The sequence below is a fragment of the Hypomesus transpacificus genome, unplaced genomic scaffold, assembly GCF_021917145.1.
Source record: "Hypomesus transpacificus isolate Combined female unplaced genomic scaffold, fHypTra1 scaffold_337, whole genome shotgun sequence".
In the NCBI taxonomy this organism is placed as follows: Eukaryota; Metazoa; Chordata; class Actinopteri; order Osmeriformes; family Osmeridae; genus Hypomesus; species Hypomesus transpacificus.
This window is the reverse complement of record NW_025813864.1, coordinates 37,152-58,896: the sequence shown is the minus strand read 5'-3', so window position 1 is coordinate 58,896 and position 21,745 is coordinate 37,152. Positions and strand designations below refer to the sequence as shown.

General features: G+C 50.4%; 2 protein-coding genes across 3 annotated transcripts in view; one reads left to right on the top strand and one right to left on the bottom strand.

Moving 5' to 3' along the window:
* The first annotated feature begins 1,375 nt into the window (after nucleotides 1-1,375).
* On the top strand, nucleotides 1,376-9,851 carry LOC124464428 (lipase maturation factor 2-like). The gene is made up of 14 exons (XM_047016293.1): nucleotides 1,376-1,594; nucleotides 2,851-3,110; nucleotides 3,293-3,321; nucleotides 4,348-4,541; nucleotides 4,752-4,930; nucleotides 5,096-5,234; nucleotides 5,413-5,547; nucleotides 5,701-5,806; nucleotides 5,990-6,086; nucleotides 6,420-6,602; nucleotides 6,794-6,962; nucleotides 7,161-7,272; nucleotides 7,702-7,810; nucleotides 8,086-9,851. The coding sequence occupies exons 1-14, from the start codon at nucleotides 1,501-1,503 to the stop codon at nucleotides 8,401-8,403; spliced, it is 2,124 nt and encodes a 707-aa protein (XP_046872249.1). The 5' UTR covers nucleotides 1,376-1,500; the 3' UTR covers nucleotides 8,404-9,851.
* stab2 (stabilin 2) overlaps nucleotides 9,779-21,745 on the bottom strand; it is a 24,886-nt gene continuing 12,919 nt past the window's right edge. Inside the window, exons 36-67 of one of the 2 annotated variants that reach the window (XM_047016292.1) lie at nucleotides 20,634-20,829; nucleotides 20,437-20,532; nucleotides 20,012-20,069; nucleotides 19,863-19,936; nucleotides 19,634-19,759; nucleotides 19,433-19,506; nucleotides 19,208-19,279; nucleotides 18,881-19,000; nucleotides 18,726-18,770; nucleotides 18,401-18,484; nucleotides 18,146-18,316; nucleotides 17,836-17,994; nucleotides 17,662-17,727; nucleotides 17,276-17,452; nucleotides 17,040-17,129; nucleotides 16,791-16,937; nucleotides 16,361-16,420; nucleotides 15,667-15,790; nucleotides 15,396-15,545; nucleotides 15,198-15,302; nucleotides 14,881-14,988; nucleotides 14,538-14,731; nucleotides 13,650-13,791; nucleotides 13,357-13,490; nucleotides 12,868-13,033; nucleotides 12,664-12,770; nucleotides 12,166-12,285; nucleotides 11,925-12,074; nucleotides 11,178-11,288; nucleotides 10,781-10,912; nucleotides 10,567-10,674; nucleotides 9,779-10,111 (exon numbers count right to left, since the gene is read on the bottom strand). In XM_047016292.1, the coding sequence (XP_046872248.1) occupies nucleotides 10,055-10,111; nucleotides 10,567-10,674; nucleotides 10,781-10,912; nucleotides 11,178-11,288; nucleotides 11,925-12,074; nucleotides 12,166-12,285; nucleotides 12,664-12,770; nucleotides 12,868-13,033; nucleotides 13,357-13,490; nucleotides 13,650-13,791; nucleotides 14,538-14,731; nucleotides 14,881-14,988; nucleotides 15,198-15,302; nucleotides 15,396-15,545; nucleotides 15,667-15,790; nucleotides 16,361-16,420; nucleotides 16,791-16,937; nucleotides 17,040-17,129; nucleotides 17,276-17,452; nucleotides 17,662-17,727; nucleotides 17,836-17,994; nucleotides 18,146-18,316; nucleotides 18,401-18,484; nucleotides 18,726-18,770; nucleotides 18,881-19,000; nucleotides 19,208-19,279; nucleotides 19,433-19,506; nucleotides 19,634-19,759; nucleotides 19,863-19,936; nucleotides 20,012-20,069; nucleotides 20,437-20,532; nucleotides 20,634-20,829 (3,723 nt within the window). In that variant the 3' untranslated portion in view covers nucleotides 9,779-10,054. Of the gene's footprint in view, nucleotides 10,112-10,566; nucleotides 10,675-10,780; nucleotides 10,913-11,177; nucleotides 11,289-11,924; nucleotides 12,075-12,165; nucleotides 12,286-12,663; nucleotides 12,771-12,867; nucleotides 13,081-13,356; nucleotides 13,491-13,649; nucleotides 13,792-14,537; nucleotides 14,732-14,880; nucleotides 14,989-15,197; nucleotides 15,303-15,395; nucleotides 15,546-15,666; nucleotides 15,791-16,360; nucleotides 16,421-16,790; nucleotides 16,938-17,039; nucleotides 17,130-17,275; nucleotides 17,453-17,661; nucleotides 17,728-17,835; nucleotides 17,995-18,145; nucleotides 18,317-18,400; nucleotides 18,485-18,725; nucleotides 18,771-18,880; nucleotides 19,001-19,207; nucleotides 19,280-19,432; nucleotides 19,507-19,633; nucleotides 19,760-19,862; nucleotides 19,937-20,011; nucleotides 20,070-20,436; nucleotides 20,533-20,633; nucleotides 20,830-21,745 lie in introns of those variants that run through there. The other variant, XR_006955721.1, reaches the window with a different exon arrangement.

The following is a 21,745-nucleotide window of genomic DNA, read 5'->3' as shown; positions in this document are numbered from 1 at the left end:
ACGGTGGCTCTGGATGTTTCTACTCCAGACTCAGTCCACTGCTTCCGCAGGTCCCCCAAGGTCTGGAATCGGTCCTTCTCCACAATCTTCCTCAGGGTCCGGTCACCTCTTATCGTTGTGCAGCGTTTTTTGCCACACTTTTTCCTTCCCACAGACTTCCCACTGAGGTGCCTTGATACAGCACTCTGGGAACAGCCTATTTGTTCAGAAATTTATTTCTGTGTCTTACCCTCTTGCTTGAGGGTGTCAATGATGGCCTTCTGGACAGCAGTCAGGTCGGCAGTCTTACCCATGATTGCGGTTTTGAGTAATGAAACAGGCTGGGAGTTTTTAAAAGCCTCAGGAATCTTTTGCAGGTGTTTAGAGTTAATTAGTTGATTCAGATGATTAGGTTAATAGCTCGTTTAGAGACCCTTTTCATGATATGCTAATTTTTTGAGATAGGAATTTGGGGTTTTCATGAGCTGTATGCCAAAATCATTAGTATTAAAACAATAAAAGACCTGAAATATTTCAGTTGGTGTGCAATGAATCTAAAATATATGAAAGTTTAATTTTTATCATTACATTATGGAAAATAATGAACTTTATCACAATATGCTAATTTTTTTAGAAGGACCTGTATAGTTGTTTTGATAATTCAAAGATGAGCAGACGATGACAAAGACCCAGCTTCATCTCTGACAGGTTGCAGGTCACCTTCAGGCAGGCTACCTCCCTTCACCCCTCTCTTTCAGCATCCAGGTCTGTCAGAAACTCATTTTTACGATTACCATTATCAATATATGCAAATGTTGTCTTGTCTGGCATGCCATGTGTATAGTTTAGACAAGTTGCTGGTTATGAGGTGATAAACCAGCAAGGTCATTATATTTGGGAGCATTTTGACTATCTATATTCCAGTAAAGTCAAGTGCGCAAAATGTGCACAAGCATCTTCCCATATTCAAATGTATATGTTTTGGCTGCTTGCAATGTTTGGGACTACCTCGTTGTTGTGATCAGTGATATATGCCCTTTTGTAACGCTCTCTCTTGGAAGTCGCTTTGGATAAAAGCGTCTGCTAAATGCATAAATGTAAATGTAAAGTTATGTCCTTCCGTACGAATGGTTTACACAAGCACATGCATCTTCGTGTCCTTGTATATCGTAGGCCTGACCATTACTTTCCCAGTTGCATTAAGATGTGCCAAAACTTAAGCTTGTTTATATCTATAGTATGTATTGTTTATTAATCCTTTCATAGAATATTGCAATATTCTACCAAGTTTGTAACTTCTTTATACAATATGACATTTGTTTTGAATAAACGCGCGCTGGCTGACGTATTGTTAATGCTGACTGCTAGACAATCGACAGTTGACGCATGGGCACTATCAAGCGAAACACAAGCTTTCCAAATCCACGACCACTTCATTCTGCGGTACTGGGAGAACTAGCGGGGCACGTCTGGTTGCACCATCTAACCGAAAAATTAAATTGAACCCCAAAAGCTTTGAAAATGGGGAAAATTAAACTACCACGACAGGTTTTTTTGTGGAGTATGTCAGTTATCTACATGTTTGCTTTTGGATCCCTTTACGTCCAGATTCCAGGTAAGATTACGTTGTATTTTTATTAGGGAGTTTTGGAGTGTTCAGAGTTGATATTACTCTAATACTCAACTGAAATATAGGCTGTACGTTGATCTCAAGGGCGGAATCGCTTTTAAAAATCAGTGTGCTTCCTCAATTCGTTGGTGTGTTTGGCAATGTTTTCTGCAAAGTTATCCGGATTCAAGGCTGGCCGCGTGACGATTATGGGTCACTAATGTCGCATTCCAGCCGTTAAGATGTTTCAATTAGTTGCAATTCATTTGTCTTTCTGTGCCGCGGGTACTAATGCACGTGTACTGTAGCCTAGCACCAACAGCCAGAACTATCCAGGGTCTTGTGAGGACATGACTTCCATCAGGAATGTCGTCAATGCACTGGGTATACGATTATAACGTCTTCTATATCAATAGTAGCATGTAAAAAGCTAACTCCATGCTTTTGATTTTTTACTTTGGCCACGCTGCATGCACTTAATCTACAATGAGCTAAGTCGTTACAATGAGCTACGTTGTTGCAACGTCACATAAAAAGTAAGGCTGTGATTTCCACCGACTGTCACGTAGCCCGATGGGAATGACCCGTCATCATTCCATAGCCGAAGACACAATTTTTCTTTCCTTTGGAGAAATAAGCATTGTCAAATACAATTAGAATTTGTGTTGGAGCTGAGTTGTGAATTAGCCTACGTAGGAGTAGTTAGATCTTTAAAGATCAACGAGACTGCCGTATCTTCAGATTGACCACACATGCCAAAATTAATTTCCCATTTTTCATGGGTCGTTGTCGGCATAGCCTAATGACATTTGTCAGTGCAGCCAAAACGCATTGGTTTGTCCACAAAACAAGGTTTGTGCTGTAAATGCCTTAACCTTCTCATGCCCAGAATGTACTACTCACAACTTCCGAATTTGCACGTAAATTCAAAGAACAACCTTCCCATTGGTCTATTTTTGAACCAATTACATTGTCGTGGAATTACTCTCAAATGTTGTGTGCTAGTGTGGCCTAAGTTATTGTGCTCATTCAGTGAGAAAGACTTGATCTTTATTATCCCAAGCCTTTTCCTTATCACACAGTATTCTCAGGATTAGATTAAGCAAAATTAGGTGACCTAGTGTCAGGGGTCCAATTCCAACCCACAACTGCAGAAACTCACATTCTCACCACAACCTGTGCATATACTCCCCAACTTCATCCCTCTTTCATGTGTTATCTTTATCCATGACCCCCCCCCCCCCCTCTTTGTCTGTGTCCAGGTCTCTATGGGAACGAGGGGGTCCTTCCTGTGCGTCTGGTGGAGCCTGTTGTGTCGGGTGACAGGCCGCTGTTGGAGCAGCTCCAGGCCTCGCCCTCTCTGCTGTGGCTGGGGCCGCACCTGGGGCTGGGGCGCCCCGACACCATGGAGCTGCTCTGCCTGGTGGGGGCGCTGTTGTCCCTGGGCGCCGCCCTCCTTGAGCCCCTCAGGGACAGCCTGGTGTTCCTGGTCCTCTGGGGCCTCTACCTCTCCCTCTGCCAGGTAGGCACTGTGTGTGTGTGTGTGTGTGTGTGTGTGTGTGTGTGTGTGTGTGTGTGTGTGTGTGTGTGTGTGTGTGTGTGTGTGTGTGTGTGTGTGTGTGTGTGCGCGTTAAAAGATCAGCAAATCAATCCATACAAAATAAAGCCCCATCCTTTATCTCCCTTAACTTATTCTGTCAACAGGTGGGTCAGACCTTTCTGCGATTTGCATGGTAAGTTGCCCTATTTGGTCTTCAGTTTCAAAGTTATCAGCACCTGTTGGTAAGCTGCACTCGTTTTGTTAACTGCCAACTTGCTTGTCTGGTCATGACTCATGAGCGAGGCAGAGTCAAGTTGTTGTTAAGGCTCAGAGCCGTAGCATTTTGGCACCACTTCACCGATCACATTTGCATGTCAAATAGACGTATTGCTGTTCACACATTGCTTTTACTTGTTCTCTAGATTAAATGCACCAATGTGGGATACAAAACAGCACACCTGTAATCTAAAATGTGTTTGTTTATGCACAGTATTTTAAAGTTATTGTAGCAGCAGGCAAGCATTTTTGGTAGTGGGCCAAACCAGTCTTCACAATGCTGTATACTTAAAAAGCTTGGCTCAATACCATTCACATCTTATTGACTTTTGGTCAAGAGGGAACATAAAGGCAAATGCACATCCATGTGTAATGTTGGTAGTACCGGTACATGGAAACTGTTCACACATGTTTTTATGTGGTAAATAGATGGTTGTAAAAAAATTCGAGCCAGGCTTATTCGTTAAACTGGCTTAATGGAACAGGCCCCTGGCGAAAGGTGTACCCAGACCTGTGTTGGCTTGTTCAGGCTATGGGGTGGGTGTGCTTTGCTGGCAGGTGATGACTCATCCTCCCAGAATATTTATGGGGTCCACGTGACTACAGCATTTGTTTTATGATGCGTTTTTTGGTTTTAGTATGATTTCAACAATGTATGTACGCTGTTTAGAACTCAAAACAAACAAACTGGGTTGTATGCTAGTGGAAGTAGCTTTGACATTTCCATAAAAGTGTATTTATTTTTCAATTGCAAAATGAGCTAAAAAAGCTTTTTGGGTTGAAGTATACACGTTTTCCTTAAGAGGAGGGTTAGGTATAGGTCAGGGGGGAGGGGAAGGTTACGGGGTCGACATGTTTTGCCGTTCTGTACCACGCCCACGTGAGAAGGGATGAGTCAGTCAAGGCCCCGACAAATTGATGATGCCTGATTGGCTCTCCTCAGGGACGGTCTGCTGCTGGAGGCGGGCTTCCTGACCGTCCTCATCGCGCCGCTCCACCTCCTGCGCAGGCGCTCCGCCTCCAATCACCATGACGCCGTGACCTTCTGGCTGGCGCGCTGGCTGCTGTTCCGCCTCATGTTCGGCTCCGGGGTCGCTAAGCTGGCCAGCCACTGCCCTAGTTGGTGGGGACTCACTGGTAGGGTCCGCCAGGCATAAACCTCCATTGGAGAAACTGTCTACTTTCATACCTGAGTGGAAACGCTGTGTACCATTACACCTCACTGGAGATACTGTGTATACAAGTAGATCTTAATGGAGACACCATGTACATCGTGTCTGTTGTCTCTGATCTTGGTCTTTCTAAGCAAGTCATTCCCCTCTGTCCCCCCCCCCCCCCCCCCCGCAGCTCTGAGCCACCTGTTTGAGACCCAAGGTAGCCCCACTCCTTTAGCGTGGTTCGCCCACCAGCTGCCTGATTGGCTGCTGAGGTTGGGGACTGTGGGTGTGCTGGTGTCGGAGACGGTGCTGCCGCTCCTTTACTTTGCCCCCATGCGCTGCCTCAGACTGGGAGCCTTCTACTTGCAGGTGTGTGTGTGCGCGCGAGTGTTTATTTACACACATGCAAGTGTTATTGTAACAGCGTGACTATCACGCGTGATATTCGAAAATATTTTTTTGTTTTTCTCCAAAAGTTGGTACGTCTCATTACAGTTCCATCCCCTCACTCCTGTGTGTGTGTGTGTTTACCAGGTTGTGCACCAGGCCACCTGCATGCTGACAGGGAACCTGACCCCCCTCAACCTTCTGCCGTTGGCCCTGAGCTTTTCCCTGCTGGATGACGACCATGTGTCCGCGTGTCTGGGGCCTGCCAAGAAGAGACTGGCTCGGAGTATGCCCTCATTCCTCTTATGCAACACACACACATACACACACACAAACCTTCCCTCAGCCTGACTTAATACAGCCCGAGAGCCTATGACTCATACTCCATACTAGAGCTTGGTGGCTGTGGTTTCTTAGATAAACTAGAACTTGTCTAAACATGTTTTGTCTGTGTGTCTCTCTAGCCTGGGGTCAGACATTGCTGGCAGGTCTTATTTTAGTAACAGAGCTGGGTGTCTGGGCCCTCATCATCTACTGTGTCAAAGTTCTCTTCCACCTGGAGCTGAACTGGGAGGCTGGGACCATGTCCTCCAAAACCAGTAGGTCCTAAATTCCACCACACCCCATAAACCCCTTTTGAATATAAGCAAACTTGTCTTGTTTTGAGGCTAATGTGTATTTGAATGAGGACGAGGTTGTTGGTTGTGGCTGCACTGAATGTTCTTGAAGGTAAGACGTGTTCTCGTCCTCAGCCTTCACCCAGCACCAGTTTGACGAGCTTCTGAAGGCGGCGACCATCCCCAGCGTCTGGGTGGGGGTGCTCTCTCTCACCTGGGAGCTAGTAGCTTCCATGCTTGGGTGAGTTTGGAAGCTTCCGGTACATCCAGGAAATATATCTATATAGCAATGGTTGGAAGGAACTGACAAGATTGAGCTATTTGTTTCAAGCATACGCCAGAATTGTTTCTCTTTTCAGTGTCGTTCATGGCATGGCTTTCTGCGTGGTTTTGTGTCCTCGCTGACCTGAGCGTTTCCTCCTAGGTGTGTGTCTGTGAGAGGGTGCTTCTGGAAGCTGTGGGCTCTCCTCCAATGGGCGGTCTTTGGCGCGGCTGCCGTGGGGATGTTTGCCATCAGTGTGGTGAGTGTTGGTCTGTGGTAGTTGTAGTGTGATTGAATTCAATTTTGTGTAGTTCAATCTACATTCATTCATGTTTTATCAGACACTTTGATCCTAAATCGACCCCATTGGACCAAGGCATGTGGCCTTGTTATTGGTTAGCTTGTCTGGGTCAACTAACGAGTGAATCTCTTCCACTGACTAGACTGTGATCAAATTAATTGCAAGTAAAAAAAATAAAAAAAATCGATGAATCTGCAATTACAGTATGTTGTATCAATATTTAGAGTTGGCCTTCTGTCAGTCTTCTGATTGGTCCCATATCCAATGGACCCCCCCCCCCCCCCCCCCCAGGTGCCGTACACGTCGTTTGAGCCGGGGACAAACAGCAGGATCCTTCCGGAGCTGAAGAAGATCTCCAGCCTGGTGGAGCGCTACAGGCTGGTGGGCTCCTACGCCCTGGACAGCACGGTGCCCGGCCTGCAGGGACGGCCTGAGATAGTCCTGGAGGGCAGCATGGACAAAGCTACGTGGACGGTGAGGGACAAACGTGGATGAGCTGTGTTGGATAGTTTAGTTTTTTTTTTGAAATTGTATTTCGTGATTCATAGAAATGTCCAATGTTACACTACACTACTACACTACTAGTATTACACTACTACACTAGCAGTTGTAATCCACTCACTGTCTACCTTGTCTATCTCCCCCCCCCCCCCCCCCCCTCACAGGAGATCGAGTTCATGTACAAGCCGGGGAACGAGAGTGCGGCCCCTCCGGTGACGAGCCCTTATCAGGCCAGGCTGGACTGGCAGCTGTGGCAGGCAGCCCGGGGGCCCCAGAAACACAGCCCCTGGTTCACCAGCCTGGTCCACAGGCTGCTCCAGGGCAAGGAAGACGGTAAGGACTTCCATACCCTCAGGGAAAACCCCCCATGTGCTCTCCCACGAACCACCATTCAGACCCTGTTTTCGAGGCGTCGTTCGTAGTCGACGATCCGTGCCGAAAGGTACCGTGTGTATGAGTGTCAAGGAGGATTTGGGAGGGTACGGTGGCTGCCGGGGGCCAAACCATCTCTCTGTGACCTGTGTGTTCCAGTGGTGAGTCTGGTCCAGGCGGACGAGGCTCGCTACCCCTTCAGCCGGGCCCCGCCAGCCTACATCCGAGCCAGCCTCTACAGCTACTGGTGGACACAGCCCAATGAGGACGGGTACGTGCAACCGCCACACGAGGCGTTTACCACGTCATCAGCCCTTTCTCAGCCCCTGGTCCTCAGGGATGCCCTGCATGTTCGATGTTTTCCTTCTCCCAACACCCCTGATTCCAACGAATGTGTCGTAACCAGGCTTCTGCTGAGCTTGAGAAGGACCCATTCATTTGAGTCAGGTGCGTTGGAGCAGGGAAACATCCAGAACACGCAGGGCAGGGGGGGGGGACCCTGAGGACCATGGTTGCAAGAGGCTGGTGTAGATGAATCCCTGCCCGTTTATTTTTCCATGCCTGTACGATTATCGTGGGCTGTTCTCACACGTATTAGATGATAATAAATACTTAAATTTGACATGCTTACAATATGTAATTGTAACGTCAAAGCTTTTATATTGGAGTGGTCATTTGGGAGGTGTGTGTGTGTGGTCAGGTCGCGACCCCAGCAGTGGTGGAGGAGACACTACGTGGAGGAGTTCTATCCCACAGTGCAGTTGGGTGACCTCGCCCTGGAAGAGATGCTGAGTCAGCATGGACTGAAGGTGAGCCCCCCCCCCCCCCCCATTACTGTGCAGACAAGCATCACTAGTGTGAGCCTCTCAAGGTTAGATGGAACCGTAAAAAAAAAGACCTAGCTCCAAGCATAGAATTGCTTCCTTGAAACAGTCGCTAGCATTGTTTGAGCGCCACAGATGGACTCCACCTAATCCCCAGCCCCCTGAACACACCACATGATTCGGGTATGAGAGTGTGCCTGTGCGGTCAGGCGTAGCAAAACCGATGTGACATACGAGTGAGTGAACTTGTGCCTGTGCAGGAGAAGGTCCCGGCCCAGACCAGTCCAGACGGCACGCTGGCCCAGGCGCTGAGGCAGGTGAGGGGCCACGTCGGGACTCTGCCGGGGCCCCTGGTGCTCTGGTCCCTGTCTGTCACCGTAGCAGCCATCTGCCTCCTCAAAACCTTCCTGGGGGCTCGCAAGGCCAGGGCCCCCCCAGCTGAACCCAAGGCCAAGAGGCCCAAGGACCAGCCGAGGCCCCAAACGAAACACGCCCCGGCCGCCAACCTCAAATCCCAGCGGGAGGACTCTGCTGACAGGAGACAGGATTCTGACAGGAGCCCCAGGAAGAGGAAGTGATGTCCAAAGATACTTCCTGGTACACTCTGTTGCCATATTGGATGAGTGGTACATATCAATCTCAGGTGTTTTTATATTGTCAAACTGGCATTTTCTGCACCCCATCCCCTAACATGACCACTTTAACCTTGTCTGTTGACCTTCTATCATATCCCACGCTTACCATTTAGTTCCGGCTTTTCCCCCTTCTCTCAGGGTGCACTTGTTATCAGTTATCAGTCATGCCCACAGGCATCTGAAGCAACAGTTGTGCCTTGTCTCTTAACCTAGCCATCGTTACGCTTCATGGAACAGCGGTCTACAAACGGCAATTGTCTGGACATATCCAATGCATGCATTCTTCGAATCTTGTTCTTTCTTGCATAAGCTGTTCAGGGATCCAAACACATGCTATGCCTCTAACTTAAGTATATGTCACACTGGGCACTTGTCTCTTCTGCATACTTCCCAATGTCTTCTCATACACAAACATTCCCATCATCGGTTTCTCTAGCCACAATCTTCCTTAAATCAGGATTTGGTTACTTTTCGAAGTTACATTCTGCCTTTTTAAAGTCCTAATCCTTTGATTCCCGACCCCCCCCTCTAATCCATTTTTTCGTTTCAAAGAGCTTTAATGCATTTGTGCATCTGGGGAATGTCTACATTCCACAATACTTAGGTGAATTCCTTCAACGTAAGATCTAAGCTAAGAGGGTGGAAGTGCTCCAGCCCCGTCCTGGACCGGCTGTGCCCTGTCCTGGACCGGCTGTGCCCTGTCCTGGACCGGCTGTGCCTTGTCCTGGACCGGCTGTGCAATGACTCACTGTGGAGACAGATGTTGAAGCTAAGACACTTCCTTTTCAATTTGCACTACATCAAGTGTTTATCAATTGTTTCTTGATGCATTTATTTGACCGATACTAATAATATATTGAAGTGAAGGCGTTGTTAAATGAAAGACTGTTGGCTGTGGTAACACAGTTTGTAGCTATAGTGAAACTTGTAGTACCAGAATTGCACTGTTACATGAGGACTGCCACAGATGAATATTAAAATGGTATTACAGATGAGTGTCAATACACAATTGATATAAGGCATGAGGGGAGTGTAGTAAGAGTAATGTTTCATAATGCAACTTAGTTTCACACATACCAGTTAGATAATTTCAACAGTATTGTTGAATAGCATTTGATGTGGAACTACAGTTCCATTAGCGTCACTGACATTTTTTAACCAGGAAATTTGGTCACCAAATTGAAGACCGCAAGTAAAATGTAATAAAATTAATATTAGAAAGAGGCCAATTTACCATATGTTCTCATTGGTTGTCTATTGGCTGGTTTTAAAGGTGTTGAGATGGTTGCCTTGGATGAATGGACAAAGTAACGCTTGCTGCCAAATATTGTTTCTTTGCTTTATTTTGTCACGGTAAAAACTGACCTGCTCATTTCGTACAATAAAGATATGAAAACATTCTGTTATCTTTTTGAAGGCAGCATATTCACACATTTACATGTATTTATAATAGTAACACTTTGATCTGTAAAGGATTTAACAAATAGCATATAGCCCTCTAATCAATTATGTACAGGAACTTGTCAGGATTGGGTTGGAGACCATACTGCCCCCGTGTGGTGGTGGTGTGCTACGACAGGCAACAGCGTGGGTCTCAGCTGGCCTGGAGTAGGTCATAGGGACCGCTGTCAACCACCTGGTGCTTGTCCTCCTAGCAAACAAGAGATACACAAATGTCTGGTGTTCTGTAGTGGCGTTAGTTTGTTGTTGAATATTCACTGTCATTGTAGCTGGTAGTGTTTTGTAAAACTGCAGTTCTGGTATTGGTAGTGTACCGTTTGTCACCTAGTATAGTATTCTGTAACAAATTAGTATTCGGTGCAATGTATAATGTATTCTGTCAATTAAGTTGCAACGATTATTAGTATTTTATAAAACGTTGTGTATGTTAGTAGTTGTACTTGTGTATATGTGTACCATGCTTTACGATTTTGTTACAGTAGTAAGGTGAACCACACTATTTAGATTGTAGTAATACCTTTTTTTTCTTTAGGCAAACGTGAATTTGTCATAGTTCAGGGAAGGATTAGTCTTTGGACATATCTTGACTTTTAGTGGTTTTAGCAAATGAAAGATCCTGGACTGATAGTGTTGGGTATTACTCACAGGCAGGTCAGAGGAGGTGAGGTCAGTGAGGTCAGGGGCCGAGACGTACATGGGGTTACAGATGCTGGGGTTACAGTCTGGGGCCGTGGAGTCCTCATCCTCATTATCCTAGTCCAGGGGGGGGGGAAAGTCAAGTTTGAGGTCTAACAAAACGTGCCCCCCATGGAATGTTTTCAGAGGGGATGGAGAGATCGCTACATGTGTACACACTCACCTTGAAGTAGTGGAATTGGAAGGGTTTGGTTTTGTGGGTGTAAAAGTGATAGCCCACGAAGCCGACCCCAATCACGACCATGACGAGCAGCACAACTCCAATTCCCACCCCCGCCTTGTGACCTACAGGGAGCTGGAGAACCAATCACAGACGGGCCCAGAGGTCAAGGGTCGGACCCCAACATTTAACCCGTTGAAGAGTAGCATCACAAATATTTTTTCGAGTATTATGATAGGTAACTCAGCCCGGAAGATAACTAAAGCCAGTTAGCTAGCTACCATTTTGAAAAAATAACTTATGCTGTGGGGACTGTTGGAAATATTTAGAACTCAGCTAAAGGTTCAAAAGGAAATGTCCCCAAACCCGTTAGGCTCAGTCTCTGAGGTTATTCTCTCACCGTGGGCTTAGGAGGCGGGGCTATCAGGGGTCCCTGGAGCACGTGGATGATCCCATTGGATGCTGGGATGTTGGAGTCTATGATGAATCGGTCGTTGATGTACCGGGAGGACTGGGTGAAGACAGTGCAAGGTCAATGACGTGGCTAAACACTGCAGTGGTCATCTGCTTGGGACGTGGCTGAACACTGCAGTGGTCATCTGCTTGTGATGGGGCTGAACACTGCAGTGGTCATCTGCTTGTGATGGGGCTGAACACTGCAGTGGTCATGTGCTTGTGATGGGGCTGAACACTGCAGTGGTCATGTGCTTGTGATGGGGCTGAACACTGCAGTGGTCATCTGCTTGTGATGGGGCTGAACACTGCAGTGGTCATCTGCTTGTGATGGGGCTGAACACTGCAGTGGTCATCTGCTTGTGATGGGGCTGAACACTGCAGTGGTCATCTGCTTGTGATGGGGCTGAACACTGCAGTGGTCATGTGCTTGTGATGGGGCTGAACACTGCAGTGGTCATCTGCTTGTGATGGGGCTGAACACTGCAGTGGTCATGTGCTTGTGATGGGGCTGAACACTGCAGTGGTCATGTGCTTGTGATGGGGCTGAACACTGCAGTGGTCATCTGCTTGAGATGGGGCTGAACACTGCAGTGGTCATCTGCTTGTGATGGGGCTGAACACTGCAGTGGTCATGTGCTTGTGATGGGGCTGAACACTGCAGTGGTCATGTGCTTGTGATTGTCTGCCTTACCAGGATGGTGGGGTTGAGGAAGTCAGTGATGCCCAGAACGGTGAGGCTGTGGCCCAGGTGTGTGTGAATGTGGCTGCCGTTGGTAAGGTCCTTCAGGGCCAGCGCACGACCCTCCGATAGATGGTACTCAATGTCCCTGTGGGTCAATGTCTATAACCAAGACACGGGCACGAACGTGTGAGGAGATGCATATGAATCCACGTTAAATTGAACGATCAAATACGTTTTCTGTGTATCTGACCTGGTTCACGTATAGGCCATCGTTCGCCGGGACAAACAGAGTGGATTGAATGGTCAGGTTGCTCAGTCGCTTCACAAACTCTCTCCCTGACTCGGCGACCTGGGAGTAGTTCAGGATTTGCTGGAGGAAAATGAGCCGACCAATCAGCGAAGGACTTCCTGGTATAAATATCCAATTGCATGTTGACAGGAAACGGTACATGGAGCGCCAGGCATATTAACCCCTTCTGTGCTGGACCACAACATCGACAACTTTGACTTAACTACACGGTGAGACGTACAGTAAACAGACAGAATGCGGGAAAGGGGCAGTGCAGGTACAGCTGCACGGTAAATGTTACCCTGAAACAAAAGAAGCAGCACGTACAGCAGGAGGGCGTAGACTGCCGGGGAACTTCCAAGAGAAAGCCCGGCCGAAAACATTCTATGCACCCGTCCTTGTAACGGCCCGTTATGGGGGGGGATCCTTTTTGAGATATCTGGTTCCTCGGCCACTTACCGACAGGAAGTTGGAGAACATGGGCCTGGTGCTGAGGACCTGCATGAGGTTCCCCACACAGAAGAATCCATCTCCTGCATAGCCTGGTTTACACTCGCATGTCACCTCTGGAGAAGACGGACACACACGAACATCAACCAACACGTAAACAAATATAGACACAAATGATCTCTCACACACACACACAGCCTACACCGTCCTGACCTTTGACCCTGTAGCAGAAGGTGTCCCAGGTCTCACTGAGGTTGTTGCGCTTGCCGTAGTCTACAATGCCCACGTGACCGAATCCACAGTTGGGGTTGGAGTAGGTGGTGGGGTAGGACACTCTGGCCTGGTCCAGCCAGCCTGCTGCACACAGGTTGTAGCCAGCCTATGGCAGAGTGTGGTGACTCGTATCATGGATGATGGAAGACAGCGCTGTGTGGTTGCGCATGAAAAATCATTTTTGTGGGTCTATGTACTGATATCGTGTGTGTGTGTGTAGTTACACATGCAACATATTATTGTGGGTCTATGTACCTATATTCGCCGGGTTTCCCAGATTCGGTAAGAAGCTCTTTAACGCTCAGAGCTTCTTCGGAGCGTTCTAAGAACGCTCTGGGACGCTCTTAGAACGCTCCTATGACGCTCTGAGCGTTAAGAGCTTCTAAACGGATCTGGGGCAACCCGGCCCTTCTCTGTGTGTTGACTCACCTGCTGTGCATAGGAGAGCTGGGTGTAGGTGGCAACTGTGGCGCCTTTTTCAGCGCAGGCCTCCTGGGCTTGGGTGTAGTTCAGCTTGTACTGGCCCTTCGGCGAGCGGTAGTGGAATACGCCAACAGTGCTATCTGTGTGTGTGTGTGTGAAAGGGGGGGGGGCTCAGATGAAAAGACGTGGGACAAACACAGTATGCCACTCGCAGTTCTATGGATGACACTGTGTTTTCTGAGGACACTGGTTGATGGCGTGTCTTTTTCCCCTGAGGTAAACATGGAGCCAAACGTCACCCTCAAAGTGGAGGTCGGTGCACTCGGCGTCCGGGTGGCACTGGCCATTCTCCGCGGCGCAGCGGTCCAGCAGCGCCTCCTTCGGCTCACAGGTCAGCCCGTCGCCGAGGTAGTCGTCCTTGCACGCGCACTTTTTCTTTCCCTGCACACGCGCGCGCACAGAGCGTGTGACAATAATGTTAGCGACCAGAAGATCCTCGTGTTGACAGGTACCCCCCCCCCCCCCCCCCCCCCTCCTCACAGTGGCTGGCAGTCCTCCCCCCCCCCCCCCCCATCCTCACAGTGGCTGGCATTCCCCCCCCCCCCCCCCTCCTCACAGTGGCTGGCAGTCCCCCCCCCCCTCCTCACAGTGGCTGGCAGTCCCCCCCCCCCTCCTCACAGTGGCTGCCAGTCCCCCCCCCCCCCCTCCTCACAGTGGCTGGCAGTCCCCCTCCCCCCCTCCTCACAGTGGCTGGCAGTCCCCCCCCCCCCTCCTCACAGTGGCTGGCAGTCCCCCCCCCCCTCCTCACAGTGGCTGGCAGTCCCCCCCCCCTCCTCACAGTGGCTGGCAGTCCCCCCCCCCCTCCTCACAGTGGCTGGCAGTCCCCCCCCCCCCCCTCCTCACAGTGGCTGGCAGTCCCCCTCCCCCCCCTCCTCACAGTGGCTGGCAGTCCCCCCCCCCCCTCCTCACAGTGGCTGGCAGTCCCCCCCCCCCCTCCTCACAGTGGCTGGCTGTCCCCCCCCCCCCTCCTCACAGTGGCTGGCTGTCCCCCCCCCCCCTCCTCACAGTGGCTGGCAGTCCGTCCCCCCCTCCTCACAGTGGCTGGCAGTCCGTCCCCCCCTCCTCACAGTGGCTGGCTGTCCCCCCCCCCCCCTCCTCACAGTGGCTGGCAGTCCCCCCCCCCTCACCGGGCCCGTCATGGTGCAGGTGGCGTGCTCATGGCACCCCCCGTTCTCTCCGGAGGCGCAGGGGTCCACGGGCTGGCAGGAGAAGCCGTCTCCGGAGTGGCCTTTGGGGCAGGCGCAGCTCACCGTCTCCCCCTGCTGGCTGCACTTGGCCCCCGGGGCACAGCCTCCGTTCCAGGTGGCGCACATGTCGGCCACTAGGGGGAGACAGAGGAGGAGGTGGGGGGGAGAGACGGTGCTTGTGAGGATTTTTTCGAGGTTTGGGCATTTCTCCTCTGTTTACGGGATTCAAATCGATACAATTCATGTTCATGTTGTGTGTGGATGAGTATTCGTCGCTTCATACGTGTGCAGTAGTAGCCGTCTCCCTCGTAGAACGGTTTGCACACGCATGTGTTGTTGTCCGTGCACACGCCACTGGGGGAGCAGACAGGGGAGCAGACAGGGCCCTCAGCTGGTGGGGTGAGAGGGGAGAGGGGTGGGGGGAGTGGGATATTAGAGCTTCCATCACTGTAGGTCAAATTCCATTTCTGTGCATTGGAGTCACCCATGGAACTCTTGTCGGCCTGCTGTATGATACAATAACATGCGAGACTTTTGAAGGGGCTGGTCATTGGGGAACAGCGAAGTAAAACCGTGGAATATTGACCACCGTCAAGTTACCTAGTTGTGTCTCACAGTGCTGTCCGCTCCATCCCTGGTCGCAGAAACAGGCGCCGGTCCCTTTAAGACCCTCCTCACACGCCCCGTGCTCCGAGCAGTTACACGCTGAACGCAGGAAATGACATCAGAAGAATGGGGAGGCCGTTCTCGAGTCCTGTCACACCAGGGTCGCCCGTCCCCCCGTCCCCCCCCCCTCACCTTTGCATTGCGTCCCAAAGTGCCCGTCGAGGCATCGCTCGCAGGCCGTGCCCCGGAAGCCCGGGTCGCACGTGCAGTTCCCGTTGCCGAGGTGACCGGCGTCACACTTGCCGTGTCCCTCGCAGGGGGACCTGGCTCCTCCAGGACAGGCTGAGGGGACGCGGAAGACAAGGCGCAAACCTCAACGTCAACAAGCCGACAGGAAACGCCCAAATCCAGGGACTGATATTGATGGTGAACCCCTGTTTGGAGGAAAGGGTCATGTCCTTACGCAGGCAGTCTCGCCCGTAGTAGCCTGCACAGCACTGGGGGCTCCACAGGGTGATGGTGCAGGTGGACTGGCATCCTGTGTTCTTCTCCACAAACTGCATCGGAAGGTCACATGCCTTCTGCCCCTACGGAATGATGGATGGATTCAAGGACAAACAGATCATGTGGAGGGCGCCGTTATGTTTTGAAATGATTATTGATTGAAATGTTTGGAAGATTTCCGACATTGAGTTCAGTTTATGGTCTAATAGGTTCATTCATAATTAATTGGATAGATTAATTGGCACCCTAGGCTTTTACCCATAAGGGGTGGAAACCTGTCTACTTAAAGGAATCGTTTGGGATTATTCATGGGGAAGGAATCCAAACAGTTGAGTACAGACAATCTAATCACCACAAACACGGACCGCACTCAACACTTAAAGGAAGGGCACATTCTACAGCTACTGGCACATTTTCAGTTTTTGAGACTGGTTCATTCATTGCATTTGGAAAGCGACGTAGTCTTAAATTTCACATCAAATCAGCAATACCGTGGATTTTCCTGGATCTATAAACAAGTTGAAATAGGCTCTATAACTACAGGGGGTCTTTCTTCATGGTGCGAAACAGCCAGCGCAGAGCGGACAGGACAGATTAACATGAAACCAAGTCACGGCTGGAATGCTGGAAGCATGTGCAAATCGTCTTTGTACCTTTTCTACGGATCCTTCCGGACAGAGTTTTTTGGCGAAGGCGCACCATGCGCATGGCGTCTGTCACACAGAAGAGAACAAACGGGAAGAACCACCTCCGTCATTGTCCAATGTGGACACCAAACACAAACATCCACTAGGACACATCAGATTACAACATTTACATTTAGTCATTTAGCAGACGCTCTTATCCAGACGGTAGGGTGAAGTGCCTTGCCCAAGGACACAACGTCATTTGGCACGACGGGGAATCGATCCGGCAACCTTCGGATTACTGGACCGACTCCCTCACCGCTCAGCCATCTGACTCCCATTCCGCCATCTGACTCCCATCTGACAAAATGCATTCGATTGCAACCAGAACGTTTGAAAGTCCATTCACGGCAGACACGTACGGTGTCACGATTTGATACCCATGTCGATTACTCACTGTAATGTCTACTCCGGTCTTTGTGTCGCAGCGCCCCCCTAGACTGGGAGGAGCCAGCAGGCAGTCGATCCCATAGGCCACGCCCCCGTTGAAGAGAAGGTGCCTCTGGATGATGCGGCAGCTGCCGCCGTTGAGGAAGATTTCACCCTGGGCAAAAAAAAAACAAACGGGTGGTGTGAGATCTCTGAAATACGACACCGCTGCCCGACGTAGCTACGGTAGGGGAGATGTCTGGTTACGGCCACGCACGATGCGGTCGATCCCTCCGCAGGCGAACGAGAGCTCCGAGCCCTGGAGGGTGCGGGTGGCCTCCAGGTGAGGCAGCTCTGCTGCTAACACCTGAGGCCAGGGTGAGGGCCGGGGGAAGGGGGAAGCACAAGGGGGAGAATTAAGACGGAGTACAACCAAATAAGCCAAAAGAAATTCGACCCATCTGTCAATCATCCACCCCTCCATTCCCTTCCCCCCTCCCCTCCCTTCGGTACCATGCTGCGGGGGACGATGTGGTGTTTCAGGTACTCCAGCAGGTGGGGCCGGTTGTGCTGGTTGTACAGGAAGTCCTTCTGGTCCTGCGAGAGGGCGGCCATGGTGGCATCGGACGGCAGCAGGACCGTCACCGGCTTGTGCTGCGCGTCCTGCATCAAGGACAACACCTCGGTGTCCTGTGGGGGGGGGGGGAGGGGCAAAGACACACGTTTCCGTTTGACCACGTGACGCCGGACCCAAACCATCCGAATCTCGATAGGTCTTATCGGCGTCGAGAATCGACGGCGTTGAAGGAAAACGTCGATTTGCCATTCATAGGAGAGGACCACTGCGTTCGAACAGGAAAAACCCGAAGGACAGAGAGCTCAAGGGACGGCACACTAACCTCCAGAAGCTTGTAGAAGGTTTTATAACCGTAGCCGTTTGCCACATCCGACAGGTTGGACGAAGGCTGTGGAGAATGGAGAACAACTGGGTGAATTGAATCTTGCAGGAAGCCATCCAGTCGAAGGGGCCGGTCATTCATTGTGTTAAACGCGTAGGGTTTGGGCTTTCGTACAGTTCCCTTCGAAGTAAACTTGATGGGGCTCAGTGACGCGTCCTCGGTCAGGGATATTCTTTTAGGGACCAGGACAGTGTCGATCACGTGGATGACTCCATTGCTGCTGGCGTCGTCACTGAAGGTCACGTTGGCCACGTCGTTGATCAAGATGGAGCCCTGGGAGACAAAGGCAGAGGCGCCCATTCTATACCTGACGTTTTCATCACCGTGTACCGTATGCGGGAAGAGGATACCCTCCCGCCGCCGCCTCCCCCGACGCGTCGATGGTTTACACGTGGGGCTCAGCGTCCCGACGTCGTCGGTTCACCTTGAGGGAGGAGATGCGGAGGACGTCCCCCATGAGGGTGGTGAGGTTCCTGGGCGTGGTCAGGTCGGAGGCCGACAGAGCGTTGCAGGACACCACGTGGTAGCGCAGGATGTCGGCGTACTTCTCTCTCGTGGAAGGTCTGGTGTTACTCATCCCAATCATCCGTTTCATCTGCGGGCAGACGGGCACGACAAAGATCAGGGCGGTCGCTGGCGCTCTCGCCCGCTCGCTAACCCAAACTCTGTCGCTCCTCACCTCCTTGCTGACTTTTCCGAAGGCCTCTGCGTCCGGAGCGAAGACGGTGAACGGGCCCCTCCCTCGCAGGGACAAGTCGACCATCTTTTGAGAGGCAAAAACAACATCTCAGATTCGATCAAATACCGATTTATCAAAGCCGGTCCACCACCAGGAATCAATGGATCTGCTTTCTGGTCGCTTCCATAACGAGGAAGAAACCAGCAGCAGCACGTATAGTCCTACCTAGCAGGCCTGGAAACCACGCCAATGATTGTCCCGTTTGTTTATATAGATTGCCGTCAGCAGTACCTTGGTCATATGATTATATATTGCATACACTCACCATCATTCCCATGTAGAAGTCCCTCAACTTCCTGATCTGCAGTTCCTGTTAAGCGATTGACACAGAGCGATCAGATGAGTAGTGGAGGGAGATTGAAGGGACACCGTGAGAGTTCAGCGTGTGTGTGTGTGTGTGTGAGGAACTTCTGTATTCACCCTCCACACAGTGCCTTTGCAGGTCAGGCCGTCCCCGATGTAACCGGACGAGCAGGTGCATTTGCGAACACCAGGACTGGTCATGTTACAGATGGCGTAGCGGTGGCACCCGCCCTTATTCTGACGAGGACACAAACCACACAGTTACATATGGCGTAGCGGTGGCACCCGCCCTTATTCTGACGAGGACACAAACCACACAGTTACATATGGCGTAGCGGTGGCACCCGCCCTTATTCTGACGAGGACACAAACCACACAGTTACGCTCCTGTCCGTGAGCAGGTTTCGTTTTCGCGACCTCAGAAATTGCTGTGCTGTGCCGTACCTTTCGACAGAGGTCGATCATGGTACACGTCTTGCCAGTTCCGGAGTAGCCTTGGCTGCAAACGCAAGATGTCTGGAGGCGAGGCAATGCCATTTCAGTTCACGTTTACGAAACATACTGTATGTTTCGTTAAAAAAGATCGAAATCATTCAAAAAGACACACGTGAAAAAGCAGACAAGCAGGTGGGGACAGATGGGTCAGTCAACACTGACGGATGAACTTACTCTGTTAGGTCCTGTGTGGATACAGTCAGCGTTGCCATGGCATCCTCCGTGACCCTCCAGGCAAGGGTTGATCTCTGGGGGAAAACAGAAACATCCAATCGGGCTGGAACCAACGGCGACAAGCGCGCAGTAGAGTCCATTCATCGAAAGGAGACCAAGCACAGGTCAATGTACTCTCACTTAAAAGAATTGCCCACTTACCAACACAAACCAGCCCGTCCCCTGAGTACCCAGGGATACACACACAGTCCCTGCGTCCAGGCAGGGTCCTCTTACATTTGGCGTCGAGACTGCAACCGCCATTGTTTGCTGCGCAAGCATCTTTGGCTGGATACACAAACACAAATTCGTCCAACAATACCTAAATGAATCCCATCTTTTTGGGGACTTGGTTATGCTAAATAGGTTGTGTGGGCTTGTCTACGTGTACCTTGACAGTAAGTTCCGTTGCCCTCAAAGCCTGCAGCGCATACACACTTGTAGCCATCCGGGTTGATGTCACAACTATGGGAGAGGTGAGATGAGTCACCGTCACTGAAGTCAAACTCGGAAGACACAGAGAGCGCTCATTCCACTCACTTTGCGCTGGTGTGGCACTTGATGGTGTTGCACATCTCATCGGCTTTGGAGGTGATCTCTGTGTGGGACAGTGTTAGGAATCGTACGGTTACACCTTTGACCAAAACAATCGGCTGCACATGAGGACAGAGCATTGAGTAAACCTCTGAAAACCATACATTAAGTTAAACTACCTAAACGATACTGTACATGCTCGCAAATAATGCATCCATTCCAAAAAAACGGAGGAGTGCAGGACTCTACAAACGTTTCCTTTAAAAGGGTCTGGAAAACCACCACGTCAACAACAACAAAAAAAAGTGTATCTACCATAACCGAGGTAACATATTGTAAATGGAAACCATATCCCATGACATGGGATGATGTGGTGCAGTTTCCTTGAGGATGTAATAGGTTTGTCTAATATTCTGGTGGCGTAGTCCTACTTTCATCACAGGTGACTCCTCTCCACCCCACGTCACACTCGCACGACCCGCTCCCGTTCAGACCATCGTTGCACCGGCCATTCCTGCACACACAGTCTGAGGGGGAGGGGGAGGGGGAGAGGGTTAGGGGTTTATAATATGTGAAACACAGTGCATTGTTAGTATCTTAGTGGTATGTGTTTGAACCCTGGAGGTACCTTGGTCACAGTGAATGCCGTATTTGCCGGCTTGGCAAGTTTCACAGCCGGTTCCCCTGAAGCCCTTGCCACACTGGCACACTCCGGTTCCGTTGGTGCCATCCACACACACCCCATTCCCAAAGCAGGGCTCGCCCTTGGGCCCAGGACAAGGCTCACAGTGCTCGCCAAAGTAGCCACCGCAGCACTTCCGCACCTGCGGGAAGAGACGGCATCAATCCCGGCACACGCAGACATACAGTGAAGCCCAATTTATACTTCTGCGTTTTTACGGACACGCGCACAGGGAACGCCCTCTCCGTCAAGGAACTCCCTCTCCGTGCCCTCTCCGAGCCCCTCGCAGAGCTCTGCGTGCACCTCCTGATTTTCCTGACTTTCCTGACTTTGTCCGTATTAAGAAATGCTTGGGTCAGGGGCGGGGCAGGGTTGCCGTGACCAACAAGAGAACAGAATCCTTTGACCGCCATTGTTGTAAGTTTTTACAATTCATATTTCAGCTAAACAATACATGTAAATCAGCATCTGAATTCAAATGTAACGAGAAATGGGCAGTGTATTTGCTGAAAAATGTGCTTATTTTATTGATGAAATGGCTTATTTGTAAATTTGCTCCGACTTTTTGATAACCTAGCTAGCATCGCAGTGCAGCGCTATCTACTGTTCTGGCGGTGAATTGCTTTCAGCACGCAGAACCGTCGGAGTAGTATAAATTCAACCAATCCTTCCAACTATGTGCGTGCGTCTGTACGTAATGGAGTCGGAGAAGTATAAATCAGCCTTTAGCATTACCGCTCACACGCAGACATACAGTTAGCATTGCCGCTCACACGCAGACATACAGTTAGCATTACCGCTCACACGCAGACATACAGTTAGCATTACCGCTCACACGCAGACATACAGTGGAGAGGTGTGGTACCACCGCATTACCGCCAACTCGCCACGTTGACACTTGGCTAGCTTGAGTTTGCCACTAGCGTTGTGTGTTCTCCACAACACTGCTCTACCTGCTACTGTACTCTGTCATCTGTTAGGACCAACTAACCCATGATTTACATGGAACCCCTTGTCCACTTTGATACTCAGAGTTGTCATTGGAAAGTATGCTACGC

What these genes read in the sequence shown, in the direction of transcription:
- LOC124464428 (XM_047016293.1), top strand. Translation starts at nt 1,501, where the DNA reads ATGGGGAAAATTAAACTACCACGACAGGTTTTTTTGTGGAGTATGTCA. An exon ending in TCTACCTCTCCCTCTGCCAG is followed by an intron (nt 3,111 to 3,292) that starts GTAGGCACTGTG and finishes TTCTGTCAACAG; the next exon opens with GTGGGTCAGACCTTTCTGCG. An exon ending in GGATGTTTGCCATCAGTGTG is followed by an intron (nt 6,087 to 6,419) that starts GTGAGTGTTGGT and finishes CCCCCCCCCCAG; the next exon opens with GTGCCGTACACGTCGTTTGA.